This window comes from Mirounga angustirostris, unplaced genomic scaffold (assembly GCF_029215605.1).
Source record: "Mirounga angustirostris isolate CCGP_5_RB_7025 unplaced genomic scaffold, mMirAng1.0.hap1 SCAF_4, whole genome shotgun sequence".
Lineage (NCBI taxonomy): Eukaryota > Metazoa > Chordata > Mammalia > Carnivora > Phocidae > Mirounga > Mirounga angustirostris.
In genome coordinates this window covers 170,718,872-170,734,243 of record NW_026991712.1, presented here as the reverse complement: position 1 = coordinate 170,734,243, position 15,372 = coordinate 170,718,872, and the positions used below count along the sequence as shown (strand labels likewise).

Genomic DNA, 15,372 nt, shown 5'->3' with positions numbered 1-15,372 from the left:
TCCCTCTGCCTGCTGCTCCCCCTGCTTGTGCGCGCTCACGCACTCTCTCTTTGACAATAAATAAAATAAAATATTAAAAAATGTTTTTAATTAAAAAAATAAAATACAGATATTTGGGGCACCTGGCTGGCTCAATGGGACCATGTGGCTCTTAATCAGGTTGTGAGTTCTTGGGTGTAGAGATTACTTAAAAATAAAATCTTAAGGAACCCCCATCTTCCAGTAATTCGCCAAAATGACCAACACAAAAGGAAAGAGGAGAGGTACCCGCTGTATGTTCTCTAGACCTTTTAGAAAACATGGAGTTGTTCCTTTGGCTACATACACGCAAATCTATAAGAACGGTGATATTGTGAACATCAAGGGAATGGGCACTGTTCAAAAAAGAATGCTCCACAAATGTTACCATGGCAAAACTGGAAGAGTCTATAATGTTACTCAGCATGCTGTTGGCATTGTTGTAAACAAACAAGTTAAGGGCAAGATTCTTGCCAAGAGAATTAATGTACGCATTGAGCATATTAAACACTCAAAGAGCCGAGATAGCTTCCTGAAGGGTGTGAAGGAAAATGATCAGAAAAAGAAGGAAGCCAAAGAGAAAGGTACTTGGGTTCAACTGAAGCGCCAGCCTGCCCCACCCAGAGAAGCACACTTTGTGAGAACTAATGGAAAGGAGCCCGAACTTCTGGAACCCATTCCCTATGAATTTATGGCATGATAAATGTAAAGAAAATAAAAGACCTCAAGACTGTTAAATAAATAAATAAATAAATAAATAAATAAATAAATAAATAAATAAATAAATAAAATCTTTTAAAAAATCCATTGGAGAAAACTGTACAAATGCACTATTTGTCATTTGTAAATTTAAATCTTAGCACTACCACTATTGTCTTCCATTCTTTGCATCAGCTCTTCAAATCCTCCCATTTCGTCTCAGTCCTCTACATGCCCGTTTCCTCCCTCTTCACAGATGTTTTTCACAAAAGAAATAAAAGCAATCAAGTAGATGTTTCCACCACCCATCAGTCTACTTCCTACCCACTAGTCCACAAATTTATTCATTTAGATGCCTATCCTTACCATTTATGTCTTAACAAAAGCATTTGGTCCTAATTTCAGAAGATACCCCCTAAATGCATCTATCACATCATACCCAGATTCATTATCCATTAAACCTATTTTATGCCTCTATATGCTCACCTTAAAATGTTATATGAAGCTGGGGGCGGGGGCGGGGGGCGGAATAGAACTTTGCAGCACATCCCCAGAGTCCTAACTCCAGAGTGAATTTCATCCAGTAATTAACTCTAAGTCTGGTTCTTCGAAGTTAAGAAATCACACAACTTTTTAAGCCTCTCCCTCCCAAGTCAGGTTTCCAGAAGCCTGGAATTTTTCACTATCCTTTGGCTGATGACTTTGTTCCTCCTTTTAACAATTCCCCAGTCTGATTCTTAAGTATATATTAATGCAAATGCACTTAGTTTTTTTCCTGGGGACCGAGGTTCGGTAGGGAGGCAAGATCGATCTGTTACCCTTCAACCTGAGCCCTGGTCACAGTCTGACCACTGACCCTAACCCAGCCCAAGCCCTGACCCCAGTCACAGACAGTCCTGACAGGGCAGTGACCCGGGCCACACCCTAACTCGGGACCACAACGTGACCCCCTGCTACATTTCAGGTGAAAGTACTAATAGGCCGTGGGGAATGGGAGAAGGGTGGGGCAGGTGTGTATGTGGGAGCTCCCGAGTGATTTTCCCTGGCCTCCAGCTCCTCGAACCGCCAAGCCCAGCAAGCCACCCCAGACCCTGGGGATGAGGGCTCCGCCCACAGGCAAGACCTGACTAGGGGCTCAAGAGAAGGCTCTGAGGGCCGGCGGGGTCATGCGCAGAGAGATCCGTCCGCTCCCGGCGCCGAGCGCAGCGTGCGGGGGCGGGACACGGGCACGGCCCGACTCCTGATTGGCCGCAGGCGGGCAGAAAGGGGCGGGGTCGGGGCGGCGCGCGCTCTAAGGCGCGCGGCCTGGCGGGCGTGTAACGGCCGTTAGGCGAGCTGAGGGAGTGAACCGCCGCCCGGGGCTGACGTGGTGGCTGCAGTCGGCGTCCCTGTGTGAGGGATTTCGCTGCCCGCTTTCGGCCCTATGTAAGTCCTCCTCCCCTCGGGAGCCCTTGTCGGGCTAGGAGACTCCGCTTCACCTCGGGGAGCCCTGGAAGAGCCCCAGAGGAGCCCCAGACACTCCTGACCTACCTTCTTCGGGGGCCGCGGGAAGATGAAGCGCATGCGCGGGGCTGTTAAGCCATCCCCTCTGGGTTTCTCATCCGCTGGGCTTCCTAAAATAATGCCCCGCACACGCCCCCTCGCGACTCGCTCGCCTTCCCGCCCTCTTCGCGTGGCTTTCTCCATCGTTCACTCCACAGCAGTTGCGTTACCTTTGTAAAGGGTAGGCCCTCTGCCAGTCGCCGGGGGAGGGGACGGCGGGAAGCACGTTGCTCGCCTTAGCGGAGCAGACGGTCCCGGGAGAAGAGTAGACGTGAAGCGGGTGACGACTCGGTTAGCCCTCCGTGGTGTGGGCTGGAGAAGTGCACAGCACTAGGCAGAAGGAGCCCTCCCTGAGGAAGGGAAGTTGGGGCTGAGGGTTACGGGATGAATAGAGACTTAGGGTTGGGGGGACAGGCAGCTCTTGTGAAGGCGCTAGGCTGGAGTTTCCCAGCCCGCACGGGATATAGGACAGTGTCAGGAGACATTTTCGGTTGCCACAACTCGGGGATTGCTCCTGGTATCTAGTGGGTAGAAGTCAGGGCTGCTGTGAAACATCCAACTATGTGCAGGACAGCGCCCCCCCCCCCCCCGGCCCCACCAGCAAAGACTTATCTGACCTAAAACGTCAGGGGCATCCAGATTGTCTAGAGCACCCAGCGAATTTGTTCAGTAGAGGGTATTCAGCACTTCATCACGCTAAAACAGGAGGATCAGAATATTTCCACCACATGGCACAGAGCCAGGCGAATAGTAGGCCCTCAGTAAATTCTGGTTGATGAATCGAATACTGTGTGCTAGGTAGGGAGGGGTGATGATACCAGGATGATTAAGATAACCATGCCTCATTACCTGCCCTTAGGCCTTGTAGGTTATAATAGTCTGGTGGTGTTGAATGTCTCAGAACTTTGTAAAGGCAACTTCTTGGCAAGGGTTTGGCTTCTCTTTCTTTAGGTCTGGTGTAATGAATGGTCAAGGTCATGAAAATAGTGCCATGGTGTGAGATTCTTAATGTGCTTTTGTCAGCTATGTATCCCTTCAAATCCTCTCGTCTTGATGTGGTTTTCAACAGCTGCCAAGTGTGACGTTCCACACTAACATAATTCTTCAAGGGGAGAAGTACTTAAAACAGTCAAAACCTAATTCTTGGGTGGCACCTCGGGAAATAAAGCCTGGGTGGTGACCAAGGGCAACGTGAAGAAATTGTATGAGCTGTCCCTGCTCCTAACTACTTTGGGGCTTGCACCTCTGGCTGTATCTGAAGCAGAAACTCCAAGTTATGGTGCCTTCTTAACTTTATTTCTTTTTGTCACACACAGAAAGAATGCTGACTAGACTCTTTATAGCATTAGAGCACAGTCCTGGCTTTGAAGCCTCTTCCTAACTATATGACCTTCACATCTCTCAACCTTCATCTTTTTTATCCATAAAGTAAGGGTAATAATAGTTACTGCCTCATAGGTTTGATGTGAGCATTAAACATAAGACATTATACCTATAATAGAGTGTTTAGCACAGTGCTTTGTGGGTAGCAAGTACTCAATACATGTTAAATTTGTTGAATGAATACTTAGGTAGCTTAAAGGGCTTTGAAGATAGAAACCATCGGGGCACCTGGGTGGCTCAGTCGTTAAGCGTCTGCCTTCGGCTCAGGTCATGATCCCAGGGTCCTGGGATCGAGCCCCACATTGGGCTCTCTGCTTGGCCGGGAGCCTGCTTCTCCCTCTCCCACTCCCCCTGCTTGTGTTCCCTCTCTAGCTGTCTCTCTCTGTCTCTGTCAAATAAATAAAATAAAATCTTTAAAAATAAAAAATGAAGATAGAAACCATCAATGTTAAGGGACGCCTGGGTGGCTCAGTCGTTAAGCGTCTGCCTTTGGCTCAGATCATGATCCCAGAGTCCTGGGATAGAGCCCCTCATTGGGCTCCCTGCTCTGCGGGAAGCCTGCTTCTCCCTCTCCCTCTGCCTGCTTGTGTTCCCTCTCTCGCTGTGTCTCTCTCTGTCAAATAAATAAATAAAATCTTAAAAAAAAAAAAAAAAGAAACCATCAATGTTGGGTATTTCTTCTGTCTGCTTCCATTCACTCTTACCTTTCTTGGCTGTATAATTGGTTATTTTTGGTACTTTTATCTCTCACTTTTTTTTTTTAAGATTTTATTTATTTGTCAGAGAGAGAGAGAGCACAAGCAGGGGGAGTGGCAGGCAGAGGGAGAAGCAGGCTCCCCGCTGAGCAGGGAGCGGGACACAGGACTCAGCGGGACACAGGACTCGATCCCAGGACCCTGGGATCATGACCTGAGCCGAAGGCAGACGCCCAACTAACTGAGCCACCCAGGCGTCCCTTATCTCTCACTTTTATCTCAGGAAATCTTTATGTCCTTCAAATGGTCCTAAAAACTTCCATCAGTAGCTCATCTACTTCTGAACTTAGTCGGAAAAAGTCAAGAATTATCTCTTCCAGGGGCAGGTGGGTGGCTCAGTCGGTTAAATGTCTGACTCTTGGTCTTGGCTCAGGTCTTGATCTCAGGGTTGTGGGTTTGAGCCCTGCGTTGGGCCCCATGCTGGGCTTGGAGCCTACTTAAGAAAAAAAAAAAAGGAACTGTCTCTTCCATACTGTTTTACTCCTTGTGGGAGGTTTTTTTTTTTTTTTTTTTTTTTTAATTGAGGTAAAATACATGTACAATAAAATTCAGTTTTATGTGTGTACAATTCAGTGGTTTTAGTACATTCACAAGGTTGTGCAGCCACCACCACTATCTAATCTCAGGAGATTTTGATCACCCTGGAAAGAAACACCATATCTATTAGCAGTCACTCCCCATTCCCCTACCTCCCTCTTCTTAGTCCTTGGCAACCAGTAATCTACTGTTTATATGGATTTGCCAATTCTGGACATTTCATATAAATGGAATTTATCGGTTGATGAACATTTGAGTTTTTTCTACTTTTTGGCTGTTATAAATAATGCTGCTATGAACATTCATGTACAAAACTTTGTGTGAACATGTTTTTATTTCTCTTGAACATATACTTAGGAATGGAATTGCCGAGTTATAGAGTAGTTCTGTTTAACTGAGAGTTCTTTTGTCATCCTATTTTTAACTCCTCTGAATTTGGAAAGGTCTCAGAGTCCAGTGGACCTTTACTACCATTTTGTTATACCTTAAAGAAATGAGTGAAGAAAAGGATTTTGATATTGACCATTTGATATCACTGCTAGGTAGATACTCTAATCCTTCGGTGTCACCATTAACACACTAAATGATATCAGCCATAAATTGAAGCTTTTACTGAACAATCATCTCTTACCCACTATGTGAAGACCTGGGATTTCAGTGGGTGTTACCATTTCTGTTGTAGATGCAGTGAATCAGCAAGGGTTTGGGTTGTTACTAAGAGAAAACTATAGAGGTCAGTAAAGCACATTAGAGAAATAGTACCCATATAGCCTCTTTTCTCACCAAAGTTGAATTTCACGGCTAAGAATTGTGATCTATCGACTGAGTTTGTCCCAAACTCTTTGGAGACTCTTACAAATTCAGTTTCTAAATTCATACTTTATCTTCCAGGGACAACCATATGCCACTTTTTATTGATGTAAACTGCCAAGTAATAATAATAACATAATTAAGCACTTAATATGTGTCAGGCACTGTTATGAGTTAATTCTAAATGAATTAGCATGAATTAGGTCCTGTCTTTATCCTCATTTTTTTTTTAAGATTTTATTTATTCATTTGAGACACAGAGATTGAGAGAGAGAGAAAGCATGAGCAGGGAGAGAGGCAGAGGGAGAGGGAGAAGCAGGCTCCCCACTGAGCCAGGAGCCCGATGTGGGGCTCGATCCCAGGACCCTGGGATCATGACCTGAGCTGAAGGCAGATGCTTAACCACCTGAGCCACCCAGGCGCCCCTATCCTCATTTTTATTTATTTTTATTGTTACTGTTTTAAGTAGGCACCACACCCAGCATGGAGCCCAACACAGGGCTTGAACTCACAGCTCTGAGATCAAGACCTGAGCTGAGATCAAGAGTTGGACATTTAGGGTGGCTCAGTCGTTAAGCTAAGCATATGCCTTCGGCTCAGGTCATGATCCCAGGGTCCTGGGATTGAGCCCCATGTTGGGCTCCCTGCTCAGCGGGAAGCCTGCTTCTCCCTCTCCCACTCCCCCTGCTTGTGTTCCCTCTCTCGCTGTCTCTCTCTCTCTCTCTCTGTCAAATAAGTAAATAAAAATCAGGCACTCCTATCCTCATTTTCACTTATTTATTTTTTTTAACATTTATTTATTTGAGAGTGGGTGCATGCCCACAAGCAGGGGGAGGGGCATAGGGAAAGAGAATCTCAAGCAGACTCCCTGCTGAACGCACAGCCCGACACGGAGCTCCATCCACAACCCTGAGACCATGTGACCTGAGCCGAAACCAAGAGTTGGATGTCCAACTGACTGAACCACCCAAGCACCCCTGTCCTCATTTTTATTTTTATTTATATATTTATTTTTAAAGATTTTATTATTTATTTGAGAGAAAGAGACAAAGATAGCCTGAGCGGGGAAGAGAGGGAGAAGTAGACTCCCCACTGAGCAGGGAGCTGGGTGCGGGACTCGATCCCAGGACCCCAGGATCATGACCTGAGCCAAAGCAGACACTTAACCAAATGAGCAACCCAGGCGCCCCCCATTCTCATTTTTATATGAAGGAACTGAGGTACAGAGATATTATGAAATTTGCCCAAGGTTACACAGCTAATTAAGTCAGACTTCAAACCCAAGCTGTCTGATCACAAGCGCATACTCTGAACCACTTACCTGTACTGACTGCCATGCCTCTCAGGTGCTATGCAAATATAAGATATTATTATTTGCTACTGTTAGCTACAGTTAATTAAGGCTTTTGTTTACATAGATAGTCATCAGACTTTTGCTGACTTCTCACAGCCTACCATTAGAATAAATATAAATGTTCTAAGAAGTAGGGAAACGGGAAGAAAATCTTATGTTCCCAGCTGAGAATTGGGGTTCTGCTTATGACCAAGAATTCTATTTGTGCATCATATAATTAACTTTCATTACTGGAGGAATTGGAGAATTTATGTTAATCATAATTGAAGGTATAATACCTCACTGTTGGTTTGGTTATTTAGTTCTTTTCTCTACCCCACTCTCCAGTCCTGTTTCCATGGCTAAGAAAATCTGTGGTGAAGTTTGTTAATTCAAAGTAATGTTCTCGGACCCCTGGGTGGCTCAGTTGATTATGCGTCTTCCTTCAGCTCAAATCATGATTCCAGGGTCCTGGGATCAAGCCTGGGGTTGTCGGGCTCCCTGCTCGCTGGGAAGCCTGCTTCTGCCTCTCCCTCTGCCCCTCCTCCCTACTCTTTTTTTTTTTTTTAAGATTTTATTTATTTATTTGACAGAGAGAGAGAGAGTGAGAACAGGAACACAAGCAGGGGGAGTGGGAGAGGGAGAAGCAGGCTTCTGGCGGAGCAGGGAGCCCGATGTGGGACTCGGTCCCAGGACCCTGGGATTATGACTTGAGCCGAAGGCAGCCGCTTAACGACTAAGCCACCCAGGCGCCCCCCCTCCTTCCTACTCATGCACGCCCATGCTCTCTCCCTCTCACGCTCATATAAATAAAATCTTTAAAAAAATAATAATATTTTTAATTTTTGCAACAATTGAGGGGTTTTAGGACGTATAGGATCAGTATTGAGTCTCCATTTGGTTGTAGATTTTCTCCCTTACTTTAGGAAGAGAAGTAGGATAGAGTATTGGGTGTTGCTTTGCCTTAAAAAATATCTTTGGGGGGCACCTGGGTGGCTCAGTTGGTTAAGCGACTGCCTTCGGCTCAGGTCATGATCCTGGAGTCCCTGGATCGAGTCCCACATCGGGCTCCCTGCTCGGCAGGGAGTCTGCTTCTCCCTCTGACCCTCCTCCCTCTCGTGCTCTCTGTCTCTCATTATCTCTCTCGCAAATAAATAAAATCTTAAGAAAAAAAAAAAATCTTTGGGAGGGGCGCCTGGGTGGCTCAGTCAGTTAAGCATCTGCCTCCGGCTCAGGTCATGATCCCAGGGTCCTGGAATTGAGCCCCACGTCAGGCTCCCTGCTCAGTAGGGAAGTCTGTTTCTCCCTCTTCCTCCACCCCTCCCCCTGCTCATGCTCTCACTCTCTTCTCTCAAATAAATAAATAAAATCTAAATATCTTGAGCAAAACATGTGGAAGATGAATCCTATGTGGTTTTGACAGTTCAGTTGAATCGGATCAAGTTACAAGGAATTAAAAGATAGTGGAGAGATCTGACTGGTTATTCCTTCATTCTACAGTTGGCTCAAATAACGGTGTTGATGGCCATGCAGGAGAAATACCCAAGTGAGAGGATCTCTCATGCCACTTCACCAGGTGAGTAGTCAAAGTTTCCTGACCTTTGCTCTGTTTTTTCATAACAGAAATTTCCTTTAAAGGAAATACTTAGCAAACAAACATTCACTGAAATGCTGGTACTTAAAGAACAAAAATAACATGAGGCTATATTGAATAGAAAAACAGGCCTCTCCAAAAGAACAACTATTTATCTCTGGTCCTCCATGGCTTCCAAGAAGACCACATGATTGATTGGGAGGGGAGGACACATGAAGGAACAGAATGACTTTGGAACATAGTTTCATTTGAAATCAGAAAAACACAGCATAAATTACTGTGTTCTGTGTTGTCTTTGTAGTCCTGTGGGTGGGTCAGTCATCTGCTAGCCCACAAAGATTGGAATTCTTCTTCGATGCCAAGTCTCAGTTATGTTGTCACTGGAGACTCGGGAATTTATCTTTAGAATGGATTGACAAGATTTTGAAAGCTCAGTAGATATACTAAGTGGATATATTAAGTATATCTGTTAAACATATATAAATATATATATATAAATACATATATTTAATAGATAATTAAGTAGATATGGTATATTTAAATAGAAAGTAGGATAGAAAAATAGCTTTTTGAATCCTGGGGTACTTATGAAGAGAGGGTTACATTTTTTCAACTAAGGATATACTTTATTTAACTTTAAAATACTACAGTGCCTTACAGCAGACATTTATTAGATATTTGTTATATTCTCCTAGGAATGCTGCCTTGCATAGATTAAGCATTTTGAAAAACGTTTGTTGAATCAGTTCAAGATTTCTTCAGCAAATATTTATTGAACATCTGCTATATGCCATACACTGTTTTAGGGCTGGATTGTATAATTTCTTTTTTTTAAAGAGAAGAGAGTTTTATTTATTTATTTATTTTTATTTTTTTTAAAGATTTTATTTATTTGAGAGAGAGAGAATGAGAGAGAGAGCACAAGAGGGAAGAGGGTCAGAGGGAGAAGCAGACCCCCTGCTGAGCAGGGAGCCTGATGCGGGACTTGATCCCGGGACTCCAGGATCATGACCTGAGCCGAAGGCAGTCGCTTAACCAACTGAGCCACCCAGGGGCCCATGGATTGTATAATTTCTTATGACAATTATGTTGTAACACACAAATTTGGGAGATGTAGCAATTTCTAACAAAACTCACTGCTTTTCTGGGGCGCCTGGGTGGCTCAGTCGGTTAAGCATCTGCCTTCAGCTCAGGTCATGATCCCAGGGTCCTGGGATCAAGTCCCACATCGGGCTCCCTGCTCAGTGGGACACCTGCTTCTCCCTCTCCCTCTTCCTGCTGCTCCCCCTGCTTGTGGTCTCTCTCCCTCTGTCAAGTAAATAAATAAAATCTTAAAACAAAACAAAAACCTCACTGCTTTTCTGATGGCTTTGTCTTCAGTAGTCTCTCATTCGATTAATAATGGTCTTAATATTTTGGTAAAGATATTGGTGATAGGACATGTAACACAACACAAAAAAATTTCAGCTTTCAAACTTGAATTTTGAAATAAGCATAAGCCTCTATACTTATGCCAAAATACATTTTTTAAATGATCTCTAGGGCGCCTGGGTGGCTCAGTCAGTTAAGTATCTGCCTTCGGCTCAGGTCGTGATCCTGGAGTCCTGGGATCAAGTACCTCATTGGACTTCTTGCTCAGCAGGGAGTTTACTTCTCCCTCTACCCCTCCTCCCAGCTTGTGATGTCTCTCTCTCTCTCTCTCAAATAAATAAATAAAATTAAAAAAAAAAAAAGTGATCTCTACACCCAGTGTGGGACTTGAACTCACGGCCCCAAGATCAAGAGTTGGATGCTCTACCGACTTAGCCAGCCGGACACCCCCCAAAATGCATTTTTATTTTAGCAAATATCTTCAGAATTGATGTGTGGAGTGAGCAGATAGAAAAGTGGTACTGGTAAAGAATGGAAAATTAGTAGTAGTAACAAGAAGAGACCAGGAAGATGGTAGTAGAGGCCCTCAATCGATTTTCATTATTTCAAAAGGCCTGGAAATTTGTCTACTGACTAGAGAGATAACACCATATAGACTTACCAAGAAGTCAAATTTCTTTCTTTCTAGCTAGAATTATACTTAGTACAGATAGTAACACCAGCTAATCTTATGCTAATCAGAAGCTCTGATTCTTGGGTATGTCTTCTATGAAAGATTATTATAGATTACTGCATGTATATAGATTCTTTCACATCAGGCAGTCCACTGTGACCCCAAGAATAAGTCCTTGGGGAAAGTTAGAGTGCCTTCAGTAGAAAGCAGAGGGTAGCAAAATTAGAAGAAAGTGAGTTAAAAAGATGGGAGCAGCACTAAAATTGGAAGAAGAGAACAAGGTGATTTGTGTTCAAATATCATTTGCTTCCAACTAAAAGAGTCTGTAGAACCTTGTTTTCTGATTTCAGCTAAAACTCTGACATTTTAAATGGATAAGTAGCTATCATAACGTTTTTGTCTATTTGTTTACATGGATCATCAGATTCAGTTTAGAAAAATTGTAGTTTTTTTTAACAGTAAATACTAGTAAATCAAGTATTTATTAAATACTTGCTACCTACTGGCCCTCAAGTAGCAAGCTAATAACGTTAAATAAATCTCCTCAGTCTTGTTTTGTCTTACCTACTCAGAAATTTTAGTGGTTTCTGTGCATTGCACTCAAAATAGTCTTAAACTCTTCAGATTGACTTTTAAGACTTACCTTGTTCTGGATTCACCCTGTCCACAGGGTACCCCAGTTCAGTCAAGCAGTGATTTTCATTTCGTTTCTTTCCTTCTTTCTTTCCTTCTTTCTTTCTTTCTTTCTTTCTTTCTTTCTTTCTTTCTTTCTTTCTTTCTTTTTCTTTCTTTCTTTCTTTCTTTCTTTCTTTCTTTCTTTCTTTCTTTCTTTCTTTCTTTCTTTCTCTCTCTCTCTCTCTCTCTCTTTCTTTCTTTCTTTTATTTGAGAGAGAGCCTGCATGCACATGAGTGGGGGGCAGGGCAGAGGGAGAGAAGCACACTCCTCGCTGAACACAGAGTCCAATGCAGGGCTCGATCCCAGGACCCCTAGATCATGACTTGAAGTCAGACGCTTAACTGACTGAGCCACCTAGGCGCCCCCATGCAATGGTTTTCAACAAGAGACTGACTGCCTGTTACCCTAGGGAGCATTTGGAAACATACGGGGTATTTTCATGTTTCACAGGGATGGTGGGATAGGGTTAGGGCTGCTACTGGCATTTAATAGGGACCAGGGATGCTAAACCATCCTGACATGTATAGACTACACATTGAAGAATTGTCATGCCTTGTATGCCAAAAGCACCTATTGAGAAATCCTGTAAGAGGAAAGAATGTGGATATTATAATCAGAACAACCTGGGTTCAAATCTCAGCTCTATCCCCTGTAAAATAGGGGTGACAATACTATTCAGTAAGTAAGTAGATGAGATCATGTTGGTAAAGTGTTATGGCTTCTAGGTTTCAAAAAATGGTAGCTACTATTGAGTGGTATTGTTTTCTCTCCTAGTATTCCTGCGTTCTTGGTAAGTCTTATTTCTGTCTGTGAACATTCTCACCTCTCATGCTATTTCCATTTAAAATTAACTAACTCAGAGAAGCTGAAATAGGCATAGGAGAGAGAGTGATTCTATTTTTTATAGGTTTAAGTGCTTTATTTAAACAGTCTTATGGGGTTACATCAACTGGTTCACACTAAAGATGAGAAATGCCACTTATTTCAGGTTCCAGTGGAATTCAAAAGGGTAGTTCCCTGGGGACTGAATGGCAGACCCCCGTTATATCAGAGGCTTTTCGGAGTCGATTCAGCCGCTGCTCAAGTGTAGCTGACAGTGGGGACACAGCCCTTGGCACATCATGCTCAGACATTGCAGAGGGTAAGTTTGGATTAATGTTTTGATTACTAATATGTGTTGTCATTTTCAGATTGTGTTCCAGGTGTATTGTCATTTCCAGAATATTCATAACTCAGTCCTTTCAGCCAAGGAGTTTGCTTGATTTTTTTTACTCCGTGTTTCTTACATCTGGCCCTTTCCTTTCAGTTTTTACTGTTTGTCTTGTCTTTTTTTTTTTTTTTTAAGATTTTATTTATTTATTTGACAGAGAGAGACACAGCAAGAGAGGGAACACAAGCAGGGGGAGTGGGAGAGGGAGAGAAGCAGGCTTTCCGCTGAGCAGGGAGCCCGATGCGGGGCTCGATCCCAGGACCCTGGGATCATGACCTAGCCGAAGGCAGACGCCCAACGACTGAGCCACCAGGCGCCCCTGTTTGTCCTGTCTTAAATAACTTTTTAATAGGTTTCTTGTCCTCAAATCTTTCCTTCTACTGCCAGGTTAATCTTTCTAAAAGCCTGGTTTCATAGTTTCCCTTTCCTGTAAATCCTTGACTGCTTCTTTTTTTTTTTTTAAGATTTTATTTATTTATTTATTAGAGAGCAAGCGAGAGAGAAACAGCATGAGAGAGGAGAGGGTCAGAGGGAGAAGCAGGCTCCCCGCTGAGCCAGGAGCCCGACGCGGGACTCGATCCCAGGACCCTGGGATCATGACCCGAGCCGAAGGCAGTCGCTCAGCCAACTGAGCCACCCAGGCGCCCTCCTTGACTGCTTCTGATACTTGGAGGATAAAGTTCAGAGGCCTTAGTTCTGTGATCTGGCTCTATCCCACCCATTCAGACCACCCATTCAGACATTTCTTACTGTTACAAAGTGTGGTGTTTCACTGCAATGAAAAAGCACAGAACTTTTGTTGTTGTTGTTGTTTTGGATAGCTGAGCTCTTCTTTAATCTAGGCCTGTTTGTGCTGTTTCCACCTCTCTTGCCCTTCCCAGCTATGCTGCTCTTATTTTTCAAAATCTAGTGAAGTGTCTGACAAGACTTTTCCCATCCCTTCTACCCATTACTGATCTCCCTCTCTGCAATCTTTTTTTTTTTTTAATTTTTAAAAAATTTTTATTTGTTTATTTGAGAGAGAGAGAGCACGAGAAGGGGTAGGGTCAGTGGGAGCAGACTCCCTGCTGAACAGGGAGCCCAATGTGGGATTCGATCCTGGGACTCCGGGATCGTGACCTGAGCCGAAGACAGTTGCTCAACCAACTGAGCCACCCAGGTGCCTTGCAATCTTTTTTTTTAAAATAAGATTTCGGGCGCCTGGGTGGCTCAGTCGGTTGAGCGACTGCCTTCGGCTCAGGTCATGATCCTGGAGTCCCGGGATCGAGTCCCGCATCGGGCTCCCTGCTCGGCGGGGAGTCTGCTTCTCCCTCTGACCCTTTCATGCTCTATCTCATTCTCTCTCTCAAATAAATAAATAAAATCTTTAAAAATAAATAAATAAAATAAGATTTCATTTATTAATTTGAGAGGGAGAGGGGGAGAGAGAGAGAGAACAAGAGCAGGGGGAGGAAGAAGCAGACTCCCTTCTGAGCAGGGAGCCTGATGCAGGGCTAGATCCCAGGACCCTGGGATCATGACCTGAGCTGAAGGCAGACGCTCAACCTACTGAGCCACCCAGGCACCCCTCCCTCTCTGCAATCTTGTATCTTTATTGTGTCTGCCATTTTGGGGGCACTTAAATTAAGTAATAACTGCTAGACAGTGCTTTACAAGAGTATTTTCTTTTTTTTTGGATTTTATTTATTTAAGTAATCTCTACACCCAGTGTGGGGTTTGAACTCATGAGCCTGAGATCAAGAGTCCCATGCTCTACTGACTGAGCCAGCCAAGCACCACAAGAGTATTTTATTTTTTCATTTAGATAGTGATTTCCTAGAGAGCAGAGGACCTGATGATAATAATTAATAACTATTTATTAAATACTTTGTGATAGATACTATGCTAAATTTTTTCTACATTTTTTCATTAACATCTTTAGGAACTCTATGAAATATTATTTCCATTTTACAGCTGAGAAAGCTGAATTTTTTTCTTTTTTTTTAAGATTTATTTATTTGAGAGAGAGAAAGAGCATGAGTGGGAAGAGGGGCAGAGGGAGAGAATCTTCAAGCAGACTCCCTGCTGAGTGCAGAGCCCTGCAGAGGGCTCGATCCCACAACCCATGAGATCATGACCTGAGCCAAAACCAAGCGTTGGATGCTCAGCCAACTGAGCCACCCAGGCACCCTGAGAAAGCTGAGTTTCAGAGGATTAGATGACTTGATTAAAGTCACAAAACTAGTCACTTTAGTACTTTATCAGATGTCACACCCACTAGGATGGCTATAATCAAAAAGATATTAACAAGTTGGTGAGAATGTAAAGAAATTGGAGCCTCTATACATTACTGGTGGGAGTGTAAAATGTTGCAGCTGCTTTGGAAAGCAGTTTGGCAAATCTTCAAAACGGTAAACATGGAGTTACCCTATGACTCAACAGTTCTACTCCTACCTATATACTCAAGAGAAATGAAAGCATATGATGTGCTTACACATCCTTGATGTGTAAACTTGTTATTCATAGCAGCATTATTCATAGTAGCCAAAAAATGGAAACAACCCAGATGTTTATCAGCTGATGAATGGATGAGTCAAATGTAGTATATCCATATAATAGAATATTGTTCCACAATAAGAAGAAATGAAGTACTAATACATGTTACAGAAATGGTTGAACTTTTAAAACATTTATGCTAAGTAAAGCCAGACGCAAAAGGCCACATACTGTATGATTCCATTTATATGAAATGTCCAAAATAGGCAAATCTAGAGAAACAGAAAATAAGTGGT

The 15,372-nt window shown here is 43.4% G+C and overlaps 2 protein-coding genes across 5 annotated transcripts in view; both read left to right on the top strand.

The window, feature by feature from the left end:
* Positions 1–232: 232 nt before the first annotated feature.
* Positions 233–749, top strand: LOC123858428 (large ribosomal subunit protein eL21-like). The gene has a single exon (XM_045895479.3). It carries the CDS (start codon positions 236–238, stop codon positions 716–718), a length of 483 nt encoding a protein of 160 aa, XP_045751435.1. The 5' UTR covers positions 233–235; the 3' UTR covers positions 719–749.
* Positions 750–2,017: 1,268 nt separating this feature from the next.
* CEP85 (centrosomal protein 85) overlaps positions 2,018–15,372 on the top strand; it is a 37,519-nt gene continuing 24,164 nt past the window's right edge. For 3 of the 4 annotated variants that reach the window (XM_064589722.1, XM_045898380.3, XM_045898378.3), the window contains exons 1-3: positions 2,018–2,142; positions 8,578–8,653; positions 12,380–12,532. In XM_064589722.1, coding sequence (XP_064445792.1) covers positions 8,599–8,653; positions 12,380–12,532 — 208 coding nt within the window. In that variant the 5' untranslated portion in view covers positions 2,018–2,142; positions 8,578–8,598. The remainder of the gene's footprint in view (positions 2,143–8,577; positions 8,654–12,379; positions 12,533–15,372) is intronic. The other variant, XM_045898379.3, reaches the window with a different exon arrangement.